Source organism: Schistocerca cancellata, chromosome 10, assembly GCF_023864275.1.
Source record: "Schistocerca cancellata isolate TAMUIC-IGC-003103 chromosome 10, iqSchCanc2.1, whole genome shotgun sequence".
NCBI lineage: Eukaryota > Metazoa > Arthropoda > Insecta > Orthoptera > Acrididae > Schistocerca > Schistocerca cancellata.
The window spans coordinates 64,192,140-64,216,866 of NC_064635.1; the positions used below are offsets into that span (position 1 = coordinate 64,192,140).

At 43.9% G+C, this 24,727-nt stretch overlaps 1 protein-coding gene across 1 annotated transcript in view; it reads left to right on the top strand.

The window, feature by feature from the left end:
- The window catches only part of LOC126106112 (trichohyalin-like), a 134,881-nt gene that overhangs the window by 9,175 nt on the left and 100,979 nt on the right, over window positions 1–24,727 (top strand). The window contains exons 3-4 of the mRNA XM_049912358.1: window positions 6,849–6,935; window positions 23,542–23,628. Coding sequence (XP_049768315.1) covers window positions 6,849–6,935; window positions 23,542–23,628 — 174 coding nt within the window. The remainder of the gene's footprint in view (window positions 1–6,848; window positions 6,936–23,541; window positions 23,629–24,727) is intronic.

Genomic DNA, 24,727 nt, shown 5'->3' on the forward strand with positions numbered 1-24,727 from the left:
AGGGCGGACAAGTGTGGTGTCAGCAGTCTCTTTAGTAGACCTGTTGCACCTTCTAAGTGTCCTGCCAATGAATCACAGTCTTTGGTTTGCTCTACCCACAACATTATCTATGTGATCGTTCCAATTTACGGTATTTGTAATTGCAATCCCTGAGTATTTAGTTGAATTTAAAGCCTTCAAATTTGTTTGACTTATCGTGCAATCGAATCTGAGTACAGTTTACAGATCTGCACTTCGATACGTTTTGTACGCGATACTAGAGCCATATGTATGTGTGCATGTCGGAATCCGAAGACATTTGTCACCTCAACGTATTCTAGTGTCCCGTGAGCGGGTCAGGATGCGAGCTATCGCTGTCTCCAGTTGGGAAGTGGCTCGTCCAACTCGCAAGGAGAAAACTGGCGATACAAATTTCATGAGAAGATCCCGAGAAGAGCCTGAGAAAACGAGCTGGAATATTTCCATATAAGGAAGCTCGGTGGGGAAATGATGAGGAACTCTGAATAATAACTGACACTAAACAACAAAGTAGTATTGGAAACTACTATCGAATCCTACGAGGCACCAACACTTTGTCTAAGGTCTGCAATCCTGCATGTATCCTGTGCGGTTAAGAACCACGAGAAAGAAAGTTCCGTCTCGGGGGCGGAGTAACGCAGGTCCAGCGTCTGAGGCAGACTGAGATCGGAGTCGGAATCTTCAGCAGCGCCGGCGGCGCCGCTTGTACAGTAGGCTCGCATGACGCACCTCCCATGCGATCACGTGCTGACCTGACCTCGGCTCTATGCTCCTGGCCACGTAACCCACACTACCCTTACCACAAAAACGCAGTTCCTCCTTCTTCCTGGCCTCCCTGCTCACGTTAGGGTGCTCCTTACTGGCACACCTTGTGCTACATTACGAGGTGCGACAATAAAGTAATGAGACTGATGTGAAAAAAAAATGTTGCTTACCGTTCTAGTAAAGTTTAGAGTTGTCTCCTTCAAAGTAGTTCCCTTCTGATTGCACACACTTTTTCCAGCGCTTCTGCCACATTTCTGGAACTCATCTTCTGTTATATTCTCCAAGACTCTCGTCACAGCTTTTTGTACATCCTGTGTTGTTTGAAAATGGTGCCCCTTGACCGCCATTTTGACTCTTGGAAATAGAGAAAAGTACCACTGAGCGATATCTGGTGAATAAGGTGGCTGTGGTAGTACTGAACTTTGTTTTAAGGTTAAAAATTGCTGTACTGACAGAGCAGTATGGGATGGCGCATTATCGTGATGCAGAATCCAGTTATCAGCAATGTCGGCATGGACACTGTTGTAACCTGTTGTGACCGAGACCGGAACGGTCGCGGGGTGGCCGAGAAAGCGCGGCGGGACCAAACGGAGAGCGGCCCGCGAACAAACAAACGAATGAAAAGGACGGACACGAAACAAAGACGGACGATGGAAAGAGACCTTACGACGACAACACGCAAGAAGCAACGGAGTGACAGAGACAGCCAAACGAATCCAAGACGTCCACTAGTAATGAAAACAAAGAACTATAATCACGCTGTCTGTTGTTGAGGCGATGTGTCAAGACTCACGCAACGATTAGACTCGCTGGCTGAGCTTTTTTTCCTTTATTGATTTTAAATTCCCCCCGAAGGGGGTGGGCTGGCAGCAGCTTAGTACGCTGCTCTACAGCCTACAGACTTTTGTTTTAAAAAACGGAAGAAGAAAAGAAACAAGAAAAACAGGCGATAAAACGGTGACGTCAAGTGTAAAATGGCGGAAATATGTGGAAAGTTAAAACAGAAAGCAAAAGGGGTTGGCAACGTTAATAAAAGACACAGGAATCAGACAAGTAACATAGTACACACACAATTAAAAAAAACACGGCGACAGTCTGGTTTCTGTTCGCAAGAGATAAAAGGCACACCCAGTGACAGTATGATGGCCGTTCGCAACACTTCGCAAAAAACACAACACGGAACACTCACTGTAAAACACTCACTGTAGAACACTCAATGTAGAACACTGCACGAATGTGGCGGCACAAAGATGTCACTCCCGAGCCAAAGGCAGATTGGGGGGGGGGGGGGGGGAGCTGGCTGAGCGAGAGGCCGGAACTTAAATACTCTATCGGGGGCGCCGCTATTGGCCGCTGGAACCACGTGTTCCACTGTGGCGCCTTCACTCTAAATGCGGGCCAGGAGGCGGGCGCCGCCACAGCTTACGGCACGATGGTGCAGAGACCTCTAGCGGTCTTCGACGTCCATGACGTCTGGCGGGGATTCAAATTCCGCGGCGCGCGGTACCAGAGACACGAAGAACTCTTTTACGAAGTCTTTCTAAAATTTCTTTGTAGTAATATCGGTTAACTGTTTGTCCAGGAGGCACCCACTCTTTATGAGCAATTCCCTTGGAATCAAAGAAACACACAAGCATTTCACTTTTGACTTTGACATGCAAGCTCTTTTTGGCCTGGGTGATCCCTTTGAACTCTTGACATAACCTCCTCAGTTGCATCGATGTGCTGCTTGGACTAGAAGCAGCTTATAGAACCAAGGTCAAAGATATTGTGCCTACGCAAGTCTGCAGGGTTGCCACATCTTGCAAAGAAAATCAGTCTCATTACTTTGTTGTTACACCTCGTATACCCTTCGCTATACACTCACAATACTTCACGCTGCTCATTCGCGACAGATATGCGACTGTATTGTGAAGCATTGGGGAGAATTCAATAATAATATCTACATTCATATATACAGTGTTATTCCTAGCTATCTTTGTGATTTGAGACGACGACTTCAATAAAACTACAACATACACAGAAAATAGACACCTATGGGTGGATAGAGCATTTCTCAAAGTTTTTAACTCAGTTCATAGGTGGGGAATACTAGAACCGTTTGTGACGCATCAAATGTCAATACGTATGTGTAGTTGATTAAATTCGCTAATATTAATTGTTCAGAAGGGGATAAAAGCAGCTTGCTTTGTGTAACTATTCAATGGTTTGTCTATCTGCAGGAACGAGGTCGATGCCACAATATGGAGCGGATGAGTTATCGACCTGTTGTGACATGGCTGCCCTGTAATGGAACTATGCCGCGGCACGTATTACGAATCGAAACTGGCTGAGATGCTCTATCCACTGATACCTGCCATTTTTCTGTATGTCTTATTCTTTTTGTTGCAGTCGTCTTCTGAAACCACGGAAGTACCCCTGGTTATTATTTAAATGACGGTGTTCCAGCTGTCGCAGTGCGGGCTGTATACATCACAGGACGCTGAAACATCCTCGGTATGTTCTTGAATCGGTGCGCTCGTGGAGTATTCTCAAAAAATAATAGCTGCACTTTGCGCCACAAGTTGAAAATATGGAGCTGTAGGCTGTCAGAAAGTAAAATGTTTCCCATTTTGACGTCAGTACGCTGAATGTCACTTGGCTATGCATATTGAATTATTTTGTGAAGTGACAGTTGCGTAAAGGGTTAAGGACGTAGAAGTTTTGTGTGTGGAACGCAATGGCTATTAAGAAGAAAGACTTTTCACTGATGGTAAAGTTGCTTTATCAAAACGGCAGCTATAGGAGCGCTGTATTAAGGGAATATCGTTGACAGAAACAGCTGCGAATAAGCCCCATGTCCTCAAATGGGCTGAAGAACATGTCAAAAAAATTTCAAGAAAAGGTGAATTATGTAGTGCAACAGCGACAGGGAGGTGGCCTATTCCCATGGCAGTTGTTGATGACGTTGCTGCAGTTAGCCGACCGTGCAGCACGTGACTCAAATTCTGCGACCAGTGCTCGAGGTGTGTCAAGGGAATTGTCTCCCCCCTGGTCAACAGTTCAAAAGATTTTGCGACGCATTTTGCACTGGTATCCCTACAAGTTTCGGAATGTGGACCAAATTAAGCCTGAAGATAGGCTGCAAGGCAATGACTTTCCGCTTCGTTTTTTGGCACACGTGGGAATGGATGACTTGTGGCCAGGGAATATTCTGTGAACGGATAAGCAACATTTTGCTTAGCACGGCGCTGTGAATGCACAGAACGGTTGCATGTGACGGGCTGCTCGCCCACGTGTTGTGCAAAAACATTCACTGTACTCAGCTTATGTGACTGTGTGGTGTGGTTTATCAAGCTCCTTCATTTTCGATCCGTTGTTCTTCGAGGAGATGACACTTTGCAGGCCTTTTATGTGTATCGTGACATCTGCATATTATAAGGATCTCCATTGGCAACATGTCATTCGAGCTCTGCAAGAACACAACTGCGTCCACACCACTATTTTGATGCACAATGAGGTGGCACCACGTGTCACTTGTCAGGTGAAAAATGTGCTTCGAGAAAACTTCGGTAACGACTGCATCATCTCATCGCAGTTTCAAGATGTGTGGCCTTCCTGATCCCGTAACCATGTGACTTCAGGCTGTGAGGATATCTGAAATATCGTGACTACCAGGAATGTATCCGGACTCTTTCTTATCTGAGAGACAGTGTACAATGACGTAGCACTCTGCACTGGTTGTGGCGCGAGCATCTGTCGATCTTGCCGTGTTACAGATGCAGCACGTTGCTGAATCGGGAAACCAATTTGAACACATGTTGTAACTTGTAACAATATCCTAATAAAAGTGCCCGAACCACCATTATCATGTGTTCGATTGTTCCTCCCCTTTTACTGGTCCCACACCACTTTCTGACTGCTTACAGCGCCATTTTTTCGCCTGGTGGCAGAAAGTGAAACTATTATTTTTTCAGCGTAATCCGGACCGGAGCACAACGATTGATAAACGTACGTACGATGTTTCAGCGTCCTGTGACGTATACAGCCCGCACTGCACCACTCGGAAAAGTGTCATTTTAATTACAGCCATCCAGCATTTACGAATAAACGTGCATGACACTAGGAACAATAACAGCCTCCGCTATTCACAACTTAACTCTTCCCTTGTAAAGAATGGCTCACAAATGGGCAGTCAAAAATTTATTGATCAGCTTGCTTGTGAATCAAGGATGCTGGCAGATAATGAAAGTTTTAAGACGGAGTTGACATCATTTATTCTTTATGACTCCTTATGCTGTATAAATTTGTTTCTAAATAGATACCATATTTAGGAGGCTGGGTAGATTTATCAAATTTTGCAGTACGAGTAGCATAAAAGTAAAACAAAAAATCCCATTACTTAAGCAGCCAGCATGTTGCCATGTTGTTGTACTTGTGGTCCAGAGAGTGGTTTGATACAGCTCTCCATGCAACTCTATCCTGTGCAAGCTTCTTCATCTCCGAGTAACTACTGCAACCTACATCCATCTGAATCTGCTTGTTGTTTTCATCTCTTGGTCTTCCTCTACGATTTTTACCCTCCACGCTTCCCTCCAGTACTAAATTGGTGATCCCTTGATGCCTCAGAACATGTCCTACCAACCGATCCCTTCTTCTTGTCAAGTTGTGGCACAAATTCCTCTTCTCGCCAATTCTATTCAGTACCTTCTCATTAGTTACGTGATATAACCATCTGTTCTTCAGCATTCTTCTGTACCACCACATTTTGAAAGCTTCTGTTCCCTTCTTGCCTAAACTATTTATCATCCATGTTGCACTTCCATATATGGCTACACTCCATACAAATACTTTCAGAAAGGACTTCCTGAACCTTAAATCTATACTCGACGTTAACTAATTTCTCTTCCTGAGAGCTCGCCGGTGTGACCGAGAGGTTCTAGGCGCTTCATTCCGGGTACCGCTACGGTCGCAGGTTCGAATCCTGCCTCGGGCATGGATGTGTGTGATGTCCTTAGGTTAGTTAGGTTTAAGTAGTTCTAAGTTCTAGGGTACTGATGACCTCAGATGTTGAGTCCCATAGTGCTCAGAGCCATTTGAACCATTTTCTTCCTCAGAAACGCTTTCCTTGCCATTGCCAGTCTACATTTTATATCCTCTCTACTTCGACCATCATCAGTTGCTTTGCTTCCCAAATAGCAAAACTTATCTTCTACTTTAAGTGCCTCATTTCCTAAATTAATTACCTCACCATCACCTGTTTTAATTCGACTGCATTCCATTATCCTCGTTTTGCTTTTGTTGATGTTCATATTATATCCTGCTTTCAAGACACTATCCATTCCGTTCAGCTGCTCTTCCAGATCCTTTGCTGTCTCACTCCCTTCCCGACCACTGCTTCCCTTTCATGCCCCTCGACTCTTATAATTGCTATCTGGTTTCTGTTCAAATTGTAAATGGCCTTTCACTCACTGTATTTGACCCCTGCCATCTCCAGATTTTGAAAGTGAGTATTCCAGTCAACACTGTTAAAATCTCTTTCTAAGTCTACAAATGCTAGAAACGTAGGTTTGCCTTTTCTTGACCTATCTTCTAAGATACGTCGTAGGATCTGTTTTGACTCGCGTGTTCCAGCATTTCGACGGAACCCAAACTGATATTTCCTGAGGTCGGCTTCTACCAGTTTTTCCATTCGTCTCTAAAGAATTCGCGTCAGTGTTTTGCAGCCGTGGCTTAGTAAACTGATATTTCGGTAATTTTCACGCCTTTCAACAACTCTTTTCTTTGAGATTTGGAATTGTAATATTCGTCTTGAAGTCTGAGGGTATTTCGTCTGTCTCATTCATCTTGCTCTCCAGATGGTAGAGTTTTGTCGTGGCTGGTTCTCCCGAGGCTGTCACTAGCTCTAATGGAATGTTGTCTGCTCCTGGGGCCTTTTCTTGCCATGTTTCCACAGAGGTAACGTATCGTGCTTGTTAGCCTCGTGACACGTTCTACGTCACGGAAGGGAGTCACAAATATGGCCCACGTAACTTGCAGGAAAGTCAGCTAAGCTGATCCCGTGTGTTCCTCTCGCTCTGTTACAGGAGAGCATGGTGGTGCAGCAGATGAGGGAGCGACAGCAGCGGGAGAGGATGCAGGAGTTCGAGCGCTCCACCAGGGCCGAGAGTCTGGTAAGGCCGCATCGCTTCATTCTCACTTGAAATTATAGTTAAATCAAGACCCTAAGCTGTCGACAGGCGTTGATATACATCAACGGGGGCAGTTGAAAATGTGTGCCCCGACCGGGACTCGAACCCGGGATCTCCCGCTTACATGGCAAACGCTCTATCCATTTGAGCCACCGAAGGCACAGAACATAGTGCGACTGCAGGGATTTATCGCTTGCACGCTTCCCGTGAGACCCACATTCCCAACTAAATGTCGACACACTACACTGGTAGTGCCCCTGGCCATTACACTCATTACTCACGGCAGACAATCTTAGTGAGTCCCGTAAGAGTTCGGGCAATGCGTGTGCATCCAGCACAGAATACGAAGGTGAATGGTCGGTTAGCCTTAACTATATGAAGATGGTATCTGTTCTTTCGCACATGTCCGCGTAGGGTCTTGATTTAATTATCATTTCATTCTAAGACAGCTGCATGGTCACCGATGGTATCTGTTATTTCGGACTTGTCCGAAAGAACAGATACCATCTTCATATCATTCTGACTTTGTTTCTGCCTCCCTTTTATTGCTGCCTTTAAAAGTGCAGCAGTGAGTTGGTGAACAAACTGGAAAGAAAATCAGAGTGACATTAGCACTTTCACCGAGTACCGTCTGAGGATGAAGGCCTACGTAGGATAGTTTGTTCTCTTTACACGAGATATCTTGAAAATACTAGGGGCACACTCGAATGCTCTCAGAGTCACTCTGTGATTCGCACCTCGAAGCTCACGATTGCCAAACATACAGTTATACCACATAAGGCAAGCCGCAGCTACTGCGTTCTTCCCGCTTGAGCCCTACTGCTTTTACTACAGGGATCTAGCACATTTCTGAAGCGCCAGAAGTTGCTATAGAAGTGACATGACTTCCAGTCTCACTGCCCAACAACTGCACTGAATGACTCACAAATATGAGTGGTTATAGGTGGAGCCGGCGCCCACGCGGTACTGTACACGAAGTTATTGACGATGTAAACATTATGGCAGGGTCTATGGTTACGGAGAATCAAGTAAAGTTCGAATGAAATGGGTCTTTTCCAGCCTATTGATAGCCCTTGTGTTTTCGTTGATGGAGTGTTGAATTTTAGTATTAGTGAAGTTTATTCTCTTTCCCATAGTGACAGCGGGTTCAAAAATGGCTCAAAACGCTCTGAGCACTATGAGACTTAACATCGGAGGTCATCAGTATCCTAGAACTTAGATCTACTTAAACCTAACAAACATAAGGACATCACACACATCCATGCCCGAGGCAGGACTCTAACCTGCGACCGTAGCGGTCGTGCGGTTCCAGACTGAAGCGTCTAGAACCGCTCGGCCACTGCGGCCGGCGGCAGCTGGTTCACCGTTGCTATTATTCGTTGTGGTAGTATTAGTGAAATTTGTGGCCTTGAAAGTTTCACCGACCATGACGTGATTAGTTATCGTACTTTAGGAGAAAATATAAAAATGCAGTAAATGGAGCAAATAGGAACACACATGTCTCAAAAATGAGATCGACAGGAAGTGCAAAATGGCTAAGCAGGGATCGCTACAGGACAAACGTAACGATGTAGAGGCTTATCTCACTACGGATAAGATAGATACTGCCTACAGGAAAATTAAAGAGACCTTTGGAGAAAAGAGAACCACTTGTATGAATATGCTCAGGTGGAAAACCAGTTCTAAGCAAAGAAGGGAAATCAGGAAGGTGGAAGGAGTATATAGAAAGTCCATACAAGGGCAATGTGTCCGAGGGCAGTATTATGGAAATGGAAAAGGACGTAGATGAAGATGAAATGGTAGATATGATACTGCGTGATGAGTTTGTCATAGCGCTGAAAGACCTAAGTGGAAACAAGGCCCCAGGAGTAAACAACATTATATTAGAACTACTGACAGCCTTGGGAGATCCAGCCATGACAAAACTCTACCACCTGATGAGCAATATGTATGACACAGGCGAAATATCCTCAGATTTCAAGAACAATATCATAATTCCAATCCCAAAGAGAGCAGATGTTGACAGATGTGAAAATTCCCTAATTATGAGTTCAATAAGTCACAGCTGCAAAATACTACCACGAATTCTTTACAGACGAACGGAAAAACTGGTAGAAGCCAACCTCGGGGAAGATCACTTTGGATTCCGTAGAAATGTTGGAACACACGAGGCAATACTGACCATAGGACATATCTTAGGAGATAGGTTAAGGAAAGGCAAACCTACAATTTTAGCATTTGTAGACTTAGAGAAAGTTTTTGACAATGTTGACTGGAATAGTCTCAAATTCTGAAGGTGTCAATTGTAAAATACAGTGAGCGAAAGGCTATTTACAATTTGTACAGGATCCAGATTACAGTTATAAGAGTTGAGAGGCTTGAAAGGGAAGCAGTGGCTGGGAAGGGTGTGAGACAGGGTTGTAGCCTATCCCCGATGTTATTCAATCTGTATATTGAGCAAGCAGTAAAGGAAACAAAAGAAAAATTCGGAGTAGGAATTAAAATCCATGGAGAAGAAATGTATTTGAAAGTTATAACACAGATATAAGTTCATCTTATTTTTGTCGCATATGGCTTTTGTTGTAAGAACTCATGATCAATGGGAAGTTGGCTCTGATGAGGCTATTTATGTATGGTTAAGAGGGCATGGTGTGCGTGAAAATGTTATTCTTGTTGGTGATATGACTGTATTTTTTTGTAAATAAAGTATATGAACGTGAAAAAATCAACGCATTGATCTTGGCAAGAAGCAATTCCTCTTGGTGTTGTACCTCTTAGGGACATTCTGGGACGCTCTATTCGCAGCTTGATTTTGCTTCATTGTGCAACTCTGAGCAGTATAACGTAAGGCCCGACGTGGGTAGTGCGATCTACACTACCCGACCAAATGTATTCCAACGCCCATATTTAATGGACCACTAGATGTCGCGTAAGGCGTCGCCCCCTGCATAAAAGTAGGCGTGGCCTAATGTGTTGCTACTAGAGAAACAGTCACAGCAGAGTGGGTCGATATGGAGAGCTCCGTCATTTCGAACGTGGACTAGTCAGTGGATATTGCCTGGGTGACAAATCCATGAGGGAGATTTCAACTTTGTTGGTTGCTGATGCGATTATGAAGTGGAAGCGATAACCACAGCTAAACCAAATACCACAGTCCACACCAACAACGAATTACCTGAATGTATCAGATAATTTCTTTCATCCGAACGTCATTTTCCTAATTACAGGGTTATTCTAAATGATGGACCCATTTTCAAAACTTCGAATGTATTCAAGTACAAATCCAAAATTAACAAGCTTTATACCAACGAAAAGAGGAAGTTTTAAAGTCTTTGGCGGGCGGGCGCTGATGGTTTGAGAAGTGGCCGGTAGAGTTCGCGTGGCTATAGTTTCACTGTCAGTTGTGAGTGAGATGGCGACTGTGGAACAAAAGATTTTCTGCTTTCTTGAGTTCGCGAAAAGTGAGTCGCAAATTGCAGTGCAGTGAGCATTTCGTACCAAATTCGGTATTCAACCACCAACTCGCAAAAGCATTAGTCGTTGGTTTAAGCGATTTAAACAGACTGGGTGTGTGTGCAAAGGGAAAAGAACAGGCCGACTACGTGTGTGTTGGCCGGTGTGGGCAAGTGGTCTAGGCACTTCAGTCTGGAACCGCGCGACCGCTACGGTCGCAGGTTCGAATCCTGCCGCGGGCATGGATGTGGGTGATATCCTTAGGTTAGTTAGGTTTAAGTAGTTCTAAGTTCTACGGGACTGATGACCTCAGATAATAAGTCCCTTAGTGCTCAAATCCATTTGAACCATTTGAACTGCGTGTGTCAGAGGATGAAGTTCAAAAATGGTTCAAATGGCTCTGAGCACTATGGGACTTAACATCTATGGTCATCAGTCCCCTAGAACTTAGAACTACTTAAACCTAACTAACCTAAGGACATCACACAACACCCAGCCATCACGAGGCAGAGAAAATCCCTGACCCCGCCGGGAATCGAACCCGGGAACCCGGGCGTGGGGAGCGAGAACGCTACCGCACGACCACGAGCTGCGGACTGAGGATGAAGTCCGACGGATTCAAGAAAGATTTGTGCGCAGTCCCACTAAGTCTACCAATAGAGCCAGTCGAGAACCTGGAATATCACAACCAAATATATGGAAAGCTCAGAGACTGCGTTTGCTGCATAAGCCCTACCGATTACGACTTGTGCACGCTCACAATCCCAGAGACAAAGAGAAGCGTTTCTGATATTGTGGTTATGTGCTAGCAAAGATGGAGGATGACGCATGTCTACAGCGTGTAATTTTTAGCGACGAAGCGACATTCCACGTTAAAGGAAAAGTCAACAGATACATTTTTCACATGTGGGGTTTGGAAAATCCACATTCACCATTGTAACACGAAAGAGACTCACCGAAGATCAAAAGTGTTCTGTGCCGTATCCTGTACAAAAGTTTACGGACCATCTCTCTTTACAGAATAGCTGTTCCCTCAAGTCATGGAAGAGTCAAAGGACTTCATTTTCCAACAGGATGGACCATCGCCCCATTGGCACCATGATACACGAGGCGTTTTGAATAACTCCCTTCCTCAGCACTGGTTCGGTCGCAGGGGACTTGAGAATCTGGCTGTGCACTTCTAGCCACGGAGATCTCCTGATTTCACACCCTGCGACTGTTTCTTATGGTGTTGCGTGGAGGAAGCTATTTACGTCCCAACTCTACCAAACACTCTGACCGCTCTGCAGAACCGGATCACTGCTGCGGTGCACTCAGTAACAGCAGAAAAGCTTTTGCGTGTGTGGGACGAGTGTGGCGACCGCGTCAATATTTGCCGTGCGGCGAACAGTGGCCACACTGAACATTTATAACATTTCTCACTAAATAATTATTAAAAACTAATTAATTACAAATTATTAAATTATATCAAATATTATGAAAAAAAGCTTTGAAACTTCCTATTTTCATTGATATAAAGCTTGTTCATTTTGGTTTTGTACTTTAATATACAGGGTTATTACAAATGATTGAAGCGATTTCACAGCTCTACAATAACTTTATTATTTGAGATATTTTCACAATGCTTTGCACACACACACACAAAAACTCAAAAAGTTTTTTTAGGCATTCACAAATGTTCGATATGTGCCCCTTTAGTGATTCGGCAGGCATCAAGCCGATAATCGAGTTCCTTCCACACTCGGCGCAGCATGTCCCCATCAATGAGTTCGAAAGCATCGTTGATGCGAGCTCGCAGTTCTGGCACGTTTCTTGGTAGAGGAGGTTTAAACACTGAAGGTTAAGTCGGGAGAGCATGGAGGCCATGACACGAATTGCTGATCATGATCTCCACCACGACCGATCCATCGGTTTTCCAATCTCCTGTTTAAGAAATGCCGAACATCGTGATGGAAGTGCGGTGGAGCACCATCCTGTTGAAAGATGAAGTCGGCGCTGTCGGTCTCCAGTTGTGGCATGAGCCAATTTTCCAGCATGTCCAGATACACGTGTCCTGTAACGTTTTTTTCGCAGAAGAAAAACGGGCCTTAAACTTTAAACCGTGAGATTGCACAAAACACGTTAACTTTTGGTGAATTGCGAATTTGCTGCACGAATGCGTGAGGATTCTCTACCGCCCAGATTCGCACATTGTGTCTGTTCACTTCACCATTAAGAAAAAATGTTGCTTCATCACTGAAAACAAGTTTCGCGCTGAACGCATCCTCTTCCGTGAGCTGATGCAACCGCGCCGAAAATTCAAAGCGTTTGACTTTGTCATCGGGTGTCAGGGCTTTTAGCAATTGTAAACGGTAAGGCTTCTGCTTTAGCCTTTTCCGTGAGCTTTTCCAAACCGTCGGCTGTGGTACGTTTAGCTCCCTGCTTGCTTTATTCGTCGACTTCCGCGGGCTACGCGTGAAACTTGCCCGCACGCGTTCAACCGTTTCTTCACTCACTGCAGGCCGACCCGTTGATTTCCCCTTACAGAGGCATCCAGAAGCTTTAAACTGCGCATACCATCGCCGAATGGAGTTAGCAGTTGGTGGATCTTTGTTGAACTTCGTCCTGAAGTGTCGTTGCACTGTTATGACTGACTGATGTGAGTGCATTTTAAGCAGGACATACGCTTTCTCGGCTCCTGTCGCCATTTTGTCTCACTGCGCTCTCGAGCGCTCTGGCGGCAGAAACCTGAAGTGAGGCTTCAGCCGAACAAAACTTTATGAGTTTTTCCACATATCTGTAGTGTGTCGTGACCATATGTCAATGAATGGAGCTACAGTGAATTTATGAAATCGTTTCAATCATTTGTAATAGCCCTGTACAGGGTGTCCCAGCTACCTTGTCCACCCAAAATATCTCTGGAACAATAACAGCTATTGGAAAACGACTTTCACCGGTATCAATGTAGGGCTGGGGCCCATGAATGTACATATTTGGAAACATTCTAAAACGAAAGCATATGCGTTTTTTAACACAAACTTCTGTTTTTTTAAATGGAGCTCCTATATTTTTTCTTCAGCAATCCATAGCATGACAAAGCACATACACAATGGCGTTGATTGCATCGCAATATTCCCATTACATCCCGAGATACTGAGACGCGAAGTTGACGCTTGAAACACCCGACATGCGCTGCTAGCGCGCGTCCTGAGGCTCAGGCGTGAACCCGATGCTGCCCGTAGTCGCGATGTGATTGACATGTGTAATCACACCTCCATACTTATCAAGAGGGACACTTACTCGTCAATCTCATCGCGATTTCGGGCAGCATGGGGTTCACGTCTGAGCCTCAGGACGTGCGCTAGCAGCGCATGTCGGATGTTTCAAGCGTCAACTTCGCGTCTCAATATCTCGGGATATAATGGGAATATTGCGATGCAATCAACGCCATTGTGTATGTGCTTTGTCATGCTATGGATTGCTGAAGAAAAAATATAGGAGCTCCATTTAAAAAAACATAAGTTTGTGTTAAAAAACGCATATGCTTTCGTTTTAGAATGTTTCCAAATATGTACATTCATGGGCCCCAGCTCTACATTGATACCGGTGAAAGTCGTTTTCAAATAGCTGTTATTGTTCCAGAGATATTTTGGGTGGACAAGATAGCTGGGACACCCTGTATACGAAGTTTTGAAAATGGGTCAATCATTTACAATAGCCCTGTATTATAAGCTCTAGTCAAATGAAAGCGAGGCGGACGAAAAAAGAGTAAGCAAACTGTTTAATGCTTGTAATGGTCGCCTAGTCGTAGATATTGCTAATTGCTATAATCGCACTATTTCACTCCCATTTACAAAGCTTGTTAGCACTTGATGTTAGGTTGGTACCATTAAAATGCATTGTGGTAATCGCTGCTGCTTGCTGGATCTAAATCTGGTTGTCTAGGGTTAAACACATGAGGTCCCGTGTTTTTTATGTGCTTTTGATGATAAAGAACGAGCGAAACCAACAAATATGTAAACTTCAAATATTTATTACTCTGGTGGCCATCTTAATTCCACTGTCCACCACAGACAATGACACAACACAAAGTAGTACTTCCTTTACATGTTTTTTGCATTGTTTATCCACCTCAAACAATAACACACAAACACACTTTACCAAAGTGACATTCCGACTGCCTGCCGACCGTTCTTGCTGCTTGTATTTATAACATTGTCAAAGAACTACTAAAAAGAGATATAGTTTATAAGTCACATGTACATCTGTTATCATAATTTGTGCATAAAAGTTATTAATTTGCATCGAGTGACATAATTTAACATGTTATTAAAATGACAAACAGATTTGCTGACTTGACAGAATAATTCTTTGTTACAAAAAGGCCGTTTTTTATAAGTTTGTCAATTGACTTCTCTAATTTGCATAAATAAGTAAATAACATGAATTATTAAGAATTACATTGGTTTTCGTCTAAAATAGGATTGATTACGTGAATACTGAGTGAAAACGCTCCTAGTGAACAAATAGGTTTCACTGGGTGATTTTTATTTAAGGAGATCCAAAATACCTAAGTTGGCCACTATTTTTCGTACTTCATATTAATTATTTAAGATGAATTTAGTGTTTTTACATGATGACATTTGCTGTATCAGTGATCAAGTGATATTAACTTTTGTGTGGGTCAGTTATTCAGTATAATTTAATGGGTTGACTGTTTATGGAGACATGTTATGCCATCATTGTTAACATACACAATAACTTTTCTATAATCATAAATACTCGTTAAACTGGTTGAATTTGGAGGGTATCGCATACTTCGGTAAAGTAAAGCCTTTATTATGTTCTGTTACATGCTTGAAAAGTAATCGCTGTTAGTGTTACTTCATCCACCTTACTGTGAGACAAGACGGTCAGTGCTTTCATGGAAAAATATTTGCGGTAGCCTACAGAACCGAGATCGTAGCCTGGGGTGCACCTCTTCGTCCGAAGCAAAGCGACCGCCACGAATGTCTTTCTTCAGGGCTCCAAAAAAAAGCGAAGTTTCTGCAGAGTATCCAACGTCTGGGCAGGCGTTTTCCTGCCAAGATTGTTTCGAGTACAATACAGAGCTTTTGCTGAAAGCTCTTACACTTCCTCCATAGAGTCTCATTCTCTCGCCGCACGGTCTAGGACGTCATGCCACGGTTCGCGCGGCTCCCCCCGTCGGAGGTTCGAGTCCTCCCTCAGGTATTGCTGTGTGTGTTGTCCTTAGCGTAAGTTAGTTTAAGTTAGATTATGTAGAGTGTAAGCTCAGGAACAGACGACGTCAGCAGTTCGGTCCCATAGGAACTTACCTCAAATTTCGAAAATTTCCCAATTTCTCGATATGCGATATCCACAGTTTTTGAGTCCCGAAGATATTCGTGACCATAGATATGCTTCAGATGAATAGGTGGGCGCCCGGTACGACCTTGATTTCTTTAGGCAACCGCAAATATTTTTCCATGAAGGTACTGACCGTCTTGTCTCACAGTAAACTAAATGTATAAACAGTTACGGAGATTACTTTTGAAATAATAAAAAGTATATTTACTTTTTTTCACGTGTCTCGTTTTCATTTGATGCTACTTAGGGTATATTGATTAAGAAGAAGCACAATTTATGAGATAATTTGCCTTAGAAAAATTCCAGCATAAATTTGGAATCTGTGTTGCACATGCAATTTCGAAAATTTCCCAATTTCTCGATATGCGATATCCATAGTTTTTGAGCCCCGAAGATATTCGTGGTATATATGAAACTGATTTTCTTTGGTTTGTATTTTGAAATTTTTGTGCTAATTTTCGTTTTTTATGTTTGTAATCCTTCTATGCCCGTGATATGCAGGTTCAGTGTATTGTAAACATGATCAGCATAGAAGACTTAATCAGCAATCTGGGAAGATCTTCCAATACTAGTTTGCTCCAAAGAATCATACGACAAATTCGCCTTCAGCATAACTGGAAATTTTATACATAGTTATTTGTTTCATAAGACAGCTTCTAATTCTAACGTATAGCTTTTTGATACCATAAGAATGACGTCACAAGCCGTGATTTGAATGTAGTCGCCTCACTTTTAGGTGGGCAGCTGTGAGCAGTTCTGGAGAGTCTTCAGTGAATTAGGCGAGTTACTAGCAGACTGACGAGAGCAGTAGTTTCGGACGATTCTGTTGTACTAGAGGGGTTTATGGTAGCAATGAGATGTAACCATGCTGAAGCGGAGCAGTTTTTAGTTTCTTGCCCGACGATAATAAGCAAAGATGACGCAAAGTTTTGTTTTTTATTTATAAATTTCTGTGAATCATGGACCTTTCCGAGGTGTGTTGTCTTGCGTTCCTGAACGATACAGACGGAGGGGTATCTGTTGAGAGCCCAGATACAATATGTGTTTCGTGAACAGTTGCAGCAGTCTTTTCAGTAATTGCAGTGAAAACAGTCTTGAGGATTGACTGATCTGGCTTTCTAACATTACTCAACATGGACTTGCTATACTGCAACTACGAATAGCTGAAAGCTAGGACAAACTGCAGGTGTTATTTTTCCAGAAGACGTGCAAATGGTTCAAATGGCTCTGATAACTATGGGACTTAACTTCTGAGATCATCAGTTCCCTAGAACTTAGAACTACGTAAATCTAACTAACCTGAGGGCATCACACACGTCCATGCCCAAGGCAGGATTCGAACCTGCGACCGTAGCGGTCGCGCGGTTCCAGACTGTAGCGCCTAGAACCGCTCGGCCACCCCGGCCGGCGAAGACGTGCAAGTCTATTGCATGGTTTAATAATGATGGCATCGTCTTCGCAAAGATTTTCAGGTGTAAAATAGCCACCCATTCGAAACTCCAGATGGGGTCTACTCAGGAGAATATCGTCATCAGGAAGTACAAGACCGGCAATCTGCAGGTTTGAGCAGTAATGTTGGATCCCTTATACGCGAACATATGTTAGAGAATTTAAGAAGGTAAATGGATGGGTTTTAATGAAATGGGGTGGCAAGTAGAAAAGCAGTTCCGGTCAGATGAATAAAGGATTATGCATACAAAATCAAACAGAGGTAACGGAGGGGTAGCCCTAATAATGAATAACAATATGGGAATGTGGGTAACTCTTTTCGATCAGCATAGTGAGCGCTTTATCGCAGGAAAGACAGACACGAAAGCAACAATCACCACAGAAATACAAGTTTATATGCCAACTAACTCCGCAGATGATGAAGAGATTTAAAGACTTTATGTTGCGATACAGGATATTATTCAGATAGTTAAGGGAGACGAAAACTGAAATGCCATGAGGAACTGGAATTGGATACTAGGAAAAGGAAGAGAAGGAAAAATAGTAGGAGAACATGGATTGGTGGAAAGGTATAAAAGACGAAGCTGTCTGGCAGAATTTTTCACAGACCATAATTTAATGATCGCTAACAATTGGTTTAAAGATCGTGTAACGATGTTGTACGCTTGGAAGAGACCTGGACTCGCTATGTAATTGTAGACATGAAGTCGCTATATAATTGCAAACATGGAGTCGCTATATAATTGTAAGACAGGGATTTAGAAAACACAACCGAGCGAGGTGGCGCAGTGGTTAGCACACTGGACTCGCATTCGGGAGGACGACGGTTCAATCCCGTCTCCAGCCATCCTGATTTAGGTTTTCCGTGATTTCCCTAAATCGTTTCCGGCAAATGCCGGGATAGTTCCTTTGAAAGGGCACGGCCGATTTCCTTCCCAATCCTTCCCTAACCCGAGCTTGCGCTCCGTCTCTAATGACCTCGTTGTCGACGGGACGTTAAACACTAACCACCACCACCTTTAGAAAACATGTTTTAAAATGTAAGACATTTCCAGCGGCAGATGGGGACTCAGACCATAATTTATTAGCTATGAATTGTAGATTAAATTTATAAAGAGGTATTAAATTAAGGTGATGAGCCCTAGATAATCTAAACGATCCAGAGGTTGTTGCGAGTTTCAGAGGGAGCGTTAGGCAACGATTGAATGAAACACGGGAAAAGAATGCAGTAGAACACGAATACCCGCTTTCAGAGAAGAAATTATAAGGCAGCAGAGGATCAAATAGGTAAAAAGACGACGCCTATCAGTAATCCTTGGATAACAGAGGAGTTGTGAATCTAACTGAAGAAAAGAGAAACCAGAAAAAAGGAAGCAAGCGAAAAAGAATACAGACGTCTACAACATGAGGTTGACAAAAAGTGCAAAATGGCTGTGGAGGACTGGCTAGAGGACAAATGTAAGGCCGTCTAACCATGCATTTCTATGGGACAGACAGACGCCGCCTATGCAAAGATTAAAGACATCTTTGGACAAAGGAGAAATAGCTACATGAATATCAAGACCTGAAACTGGGATCCTGTACTAAGCTAAGAAGGGAAAGTCAAAAGGAAGAAGGAATATACAGTAATCGTATTCTAGGTAACTTGAAGGCAGTATTGTAGAAGGCGAAGAAAGAAGGTGATGAAGATGAGATTGGAGAAATGATACTCCGAGAGATGTTTGACTGAAAGCGTAAAGCCGATAGAGGGCATCTCGAGCAGATGATAATCACTTGGAATTATTGGGATCTTTGGATGAAGCAGCTGTGAGAGAATAATTGCACCTGTCGTGGAAGATGCACGAGACAGGTGAAATACCGTCAGATTTTAATAAGAATGCAATAACTCCAGTTCCAAAAAGGGCAGGTGTTGATAGATATTAATGTTACCAAACTATCAGTTTCATTATTTGCAGAAGAATGAAAAAAACTGGTTGAAGCTGACCACGAGGAAAATCAGTTGAAAGCTTTTGACAATGTTGACTTTAATGCACTAATTGAATTTTTGGTTGTAACAGGGATTAAAAACAGGGAGCAAAAATTTGCATAGAAATTGATCAGAAGCCTGACTGCTGTTAAGAGTCGAAGGACATGGAAGGAAAACAGTTGTTGAGAAGGAAGTGAGACAGGGTTGTAGCCTAACGCCGATGTTATTCAATCTGTAAATCGAGCAAGCAGTAAAGGAAACGAAAGAATAATTTGTAGTAGGAATTAAAGTTCAGGGACAAGAGATAAAAATTTTGAGGTTTACCGGCGACATTGTTATCCGGTCATAAACAGTAAAGGAGTTGGAAGACCAGTTAAACGGAATGGATAGTGTCTTCGAGACACTATATGACGAACATCATCAAAAGCAAAACAAGGGCAACTGAATGTAGTTGAATGCTGAGGGAATTAGATTAGGCGACGAGACACCAACTGTAGTGTATGAGTTTTGATATTTAAGTAGCAAAATTACTGACGATTGCCAAGCAATGGCAGGAAAAGCGTTTCTGAAGAAGAGGAATTTTTTAACATCGAAAACAGATTCAACTCTTTCCTGGACGTATTTGTTTGGAGTGTAGCCTTGTATGAAACTGAGATGTGGAGATATACATTTCAGACAAGAAGAGAACACAAACTCTAGATACGTGGTGCTACAGAAGAATACTGAAGAGTGGATGGGTAGATCGTTTAATTAATGAGGAGGAACTGTATATATATATCTACACCTACATCATACTACGCAAGACACCTAATGGTGTGTGGCGGAGGGTACTTTTGGTACCACTATCTGAACCCTCCAACCCTGTTCCACTCGCGAATAGCGCGTGGCAAGAATGATTGTCGGTAAGCCTGTATATTGGTTCTAATTTCTCGAATTTTCTCCTCGTGGTCAATACGCGAGATGTATGTGGGGGGAAGTAATATGTTGTTTGACTACTCCTAAAAAGTGCTGTCCCGAAATTTCAATAGTAAATCTCTCCGTGATGCACAAGGCCTCTCTTGTAACGTCTGCCAGTGGAGTTTGTTTAGCATCTCCGTAGCGCTGTCTCGCCAGATAAACGATCCCGTGATGAAACGCGCCGCTCTTCGTTGGATCTTCTCCATCTCCTCTATCAGTCCTACCTAATAGGGATCACAGATGGATGAACAATACTGAAGAATCGGGCGATCAAGCGCCTTATAAGCCACTTCCTTCGTGGATGAGTTACACTTCCTTAAGATTCTTCCGATGAATCTGAGTCTTGTGTCTGCTTTTCCCACTATCTGTTTTATATGGTAATTCCACTTAAGGTCACTCTGGATAGATACGCCCAGATATTTTACGGCAGGCGCTGTCTCCAGTTGCTTGTCATCAATAGTGTAGCTGTACAGCAGAGGATTTCTTTTCCTCTGCATGCGCAATATGTTACATTTATTTGCGTTCAGGGTCAACTGCCCGAGTCTGCACCATTCATAAGTTCTCTGCAGGTCGTTGTGCAAATTATTACTGTCTTCTGGCGTTGCTACTTTGGCATAAAAACTGCATAATCTGCGAATAGCCTTAAATAGCATCCGACGCTTCCTACTAAATCATTTCTATATATTGTGAACAGCAACTGTCCTATCACACTTTTCTGTGGTACTCCGTATATTACCTTTACATATGTCGATTTAGTTCCGTTAAGAGTGAGGTGTCGAGTTCTATCTGCAAGAAAGTCTTGAATCCAATTGCAGGTCAGCTCCGATACCCCGTGAGCTCGTATTTTTTTCATTAAACGGCAATGCGGGACGGTGTCAGATGCCTTACTGAAATCAAGGAACACGCCATCAGCCTGAGCGCCGTTGTCCAGTGCGCTGTGGATCTCGTGGAGGAACAGAGCGAGCTGAGTGTCGCAGGATCTCTGTTTGCGGAATCCATGTTGATTTATATAGAGGAGCTGTTAATTTCACAAGAACGTGATAATTCTTGAACAGGGGAGAAAAGAAATTTGTGGCACAACCTGAATAGAGGACGGGGTGTGTTGATAGGGCACGTTCTGATACATCAAGGGATAACCAACTTGGTATTTGAGGGAAGTGAAGGGGGGGGGGGGGGTAAAAGTAGTAGAGGGAGACCAAGAGATGAAGACGCTTGTACAAGGCAAAGTAGCATGGAGAGCTGCGTCAAACCAGTTTCGGACTGAAGACATCAAGGCATACATACACTACTGGTCATTAAAATTGCTACACCAAGAAGAAATGCAGATGATAAACGGGCATTCATTGGACAAATATATTATACTAGAACTGACATGAGATTACGTGTTCACGCAATTTGGGTGCATAGATCTTGAGAAATCAGTACGCAGAACAACCACCTCTGGCCGTAATAACGGCCTTGATACGCCTGGGCATTGGGTCAAACAGAGCTTGGATAGCGTGTACACGTACAGCTACCCATGCAGCTTCAACACGATACCACAGCTCATCAAGCGTAGTGACTGGCGTATTGTGACGAACCAGTTGCCACCATTGTCCAGACGTTTTCAATTGGTGAGAGATCTGGAGAATGTGCTGACCAGGGCAGCAGTCGAACATTTTCTGTATCCAGAAAGGCCCGTACAGGACCTGCAACACGCGGTCGTGCATTATCCTGCTGAAATGTAGGGTTTCGCATGGATCGAATGAACGGTAGAGCCACGGGTCGTAACTCATCTGAAATGTAACGTCCACTGTTCAAAGTGCCGTCAATGCGAACGAGAGGTGACCGAGACGTGTAACCAATGGCACCCCATACCATCACGCCGGGTGATACGCCAGTATGGTAATGAGGAACACACGCTTCCAATGTGCGTTTACCGCGATGTCGCCAAACACGGATGCGACCATCATGATGCCGTAAACAGAACCTGGAATCATCCGAAAAAAATGACGTTTTGCCATTCGTGCACCCAGATTCGTCGTTGAGTACACCATCGCAGGCGCTCCTGTCTGTGATGCAACGTCAAGGGTAACCGCTGCGATGGTCTCCGAGCTGATAGTCCGTGCTGCTGCAAACGTCGTCGAACTGTTCGTGTACATGCTTGTTGTCTTGCAAACGTCCCCATCTGTTGACTCAGGGATCGAGACGTGGCTGCACGATCCGTTACAGCCATCCGGATAAGATGCCTGTCATCTCGACTGCTAGTGATACGTGGCCGTTGGGATCGAACACAGCGTTCCGTATTACCCTCCTGAACCCACCGATTCCATATTCTGCTAACTGTCAATGTCGCGATAAACCGCAATCGCGATAGGCTTCAATCCGACCTTTATCAAAGTCGGAAACGTGATGGTACGCATTTCTCCTCCTTGGACGAGTCATCACAACAACGTTTCACCAGGCAATGCCGGTCAACTGCTGTTTGTGTATGAGAAGTCGGTTGGAAACTTTCCTCATGTCAGCACGTTGTAGGTGTCACCACCGGCGCCATCCTTGTGTGAATGCTCTGAAAAGCTAATCATTTGCACATCACAGCATCTTCTTCCTGTCGGTTAAATCTCGCGTCTGTAGCACGTCATCTTCGTGGTGTAGCAATTTTAATGGCCAGTAGTGTAAATTTAAAATCAACTAACCATGAACTGAAGCCAAGGACTCGCAGCCTTGGTCAAAAGAATAGCGACAAGATAAGTGTTGACTTACGAATGTGAGTTGTAGATTTGATAGTCGGCTCCGGCTCGCCTTTTGTAAACGAAACACCAAAGTGTGGGTGGATCGTACGGTTTCTGATGTTTTTACTATTTCAGAAGATTAGTTTGATTTCGATTTTTCTGGTCTGACGGCCTTCCTGTTGGTATAATGAGCACTTAACCTAAGAGAGGGGAGTTGTTCGCGTGATCTGTTTGGGAAACGAGTGAACTTTGCACGGGTGACTCCGTCTGTTATCTGCCTCGTGAGGCGGGTTCGGTCCAGGTCTGCCTCGCTCGCCGTCTCGCAAGCTGCCGCGCAGCGCGTTAAGCTGTACGAGCGGAGCGTCATAATGTCAGGAACAAAAAATGGTTCAAATGGCTCTGAGCACTATGGGACTTGACTTCTGAGGTCATCAGTCCGAAGACTTAGAACTACTTAAACCTAACCAACCTAAGGACATCACAGACATCCATGCCCGAAGCAGGATTCGAACCTGCGACTGTAGCGGTCGCGCGGTTCCAGACTGTAGCGCTTAGAACCGCTCGGCCACACCGGCCGGCAATGCTAAGAACAGTCTCAATAATTATACTAGAGCTTCCTTGGTGTGTGCGAGTGAATCTGTTTAACTGTTTTACTTGTGAGAAGGTTTCGCAATGGCGATGACTCAGTCCGTCTTCTATGTTCCAGTATGCGACTGTTGAGCCTCGCAACAAGAAGAAACCAGAGGCTGTGGCGGAGCTCCCACCAAACGCCAGGGAGGAACTGGAGAAGCAGGTGAGACACGAATGCTCAGTTTTATCGTATGTGCAGCAGTAGTTGTAAGCGAAAATCGTTCTGATACTTCTGGCTGTGGACCTCTTCTAGTTCTCTGGTTCTCTGGCTTTGGGAGGAGGTAGTATCGTCCAAAATAAAAGAGAAAAATGTCGAGCAAACAGGGGCTCTAAAATGCTTTCCTTCACAGTAGTAAAGATGAAAAACTGTTCATACCTCTTAAAGTATTAGATACAGGCTCCCAGGTAGATGCCATTTTCCTTGACTTCCGGAAGGCGTTCGATACAGTTCCGCACTGATAAACAAAGTAAGAGCCTACGGAACATCAGACCAGCTGTGTGGCTGGATTGAAGAGTTTTTAGTAAACAGAATGTTGTTCTCAATGGAGAGACGTCTACAGACGTTAAAGTAACATCTGGCGTGCAACAGGGGAGTGTTATGGGACCATTGCTTTTCACAACGTATATAAATGACCTAGTAGATAGTGTCGGACGTTCCTTGCGGCTTTTCGCGGATGATGCTGTAGTATACAGAGAAGTTGCAGCATTAGAAAATTGTAGCGAAATGCAGGAAGATCTGCAGCGGATAGGCACTTGGTGCAGGGAGTGGCAACTGACCCTTAACATAGACAAATGTAATGTATTGCGAATACATAGAAAGAAGGATCCTTTATTGTATGATTATATGATAGCAGAACAAACACTGGTAGCAGTTACTTCTGTAAAATATCTGGGAGTATGCGTGTGGAACGATTTGAAGTGGAATTATCATATAAAATTAATTTTTGGTAAGGCAGGTGGCAAGTTGAGATTCATTGGGAGAGTCCTTAGAAAATGTAGTCCATCAACAAAGGAGGTGGCTTACAAAACACTCGTTCGACCTATACTTGAGTATTGCTCATCAGTGTGGGATGCGTACCAGATCGGGTTGACGGAGGAGATAGAGAAGATCAAAGAAGAGCGGCGCGTTTCGTCACGGGGCTATTTGGTAAGCGTGATAGCGTTACGGAGATGTTTAGCAAACTCAAGTGGCAGACTCTGCAAGAGAGGCGCTCTGCATTGCGGTGTAGCTTGGTGTCCAGGTTTCGAGAGGGTGCGTTTCT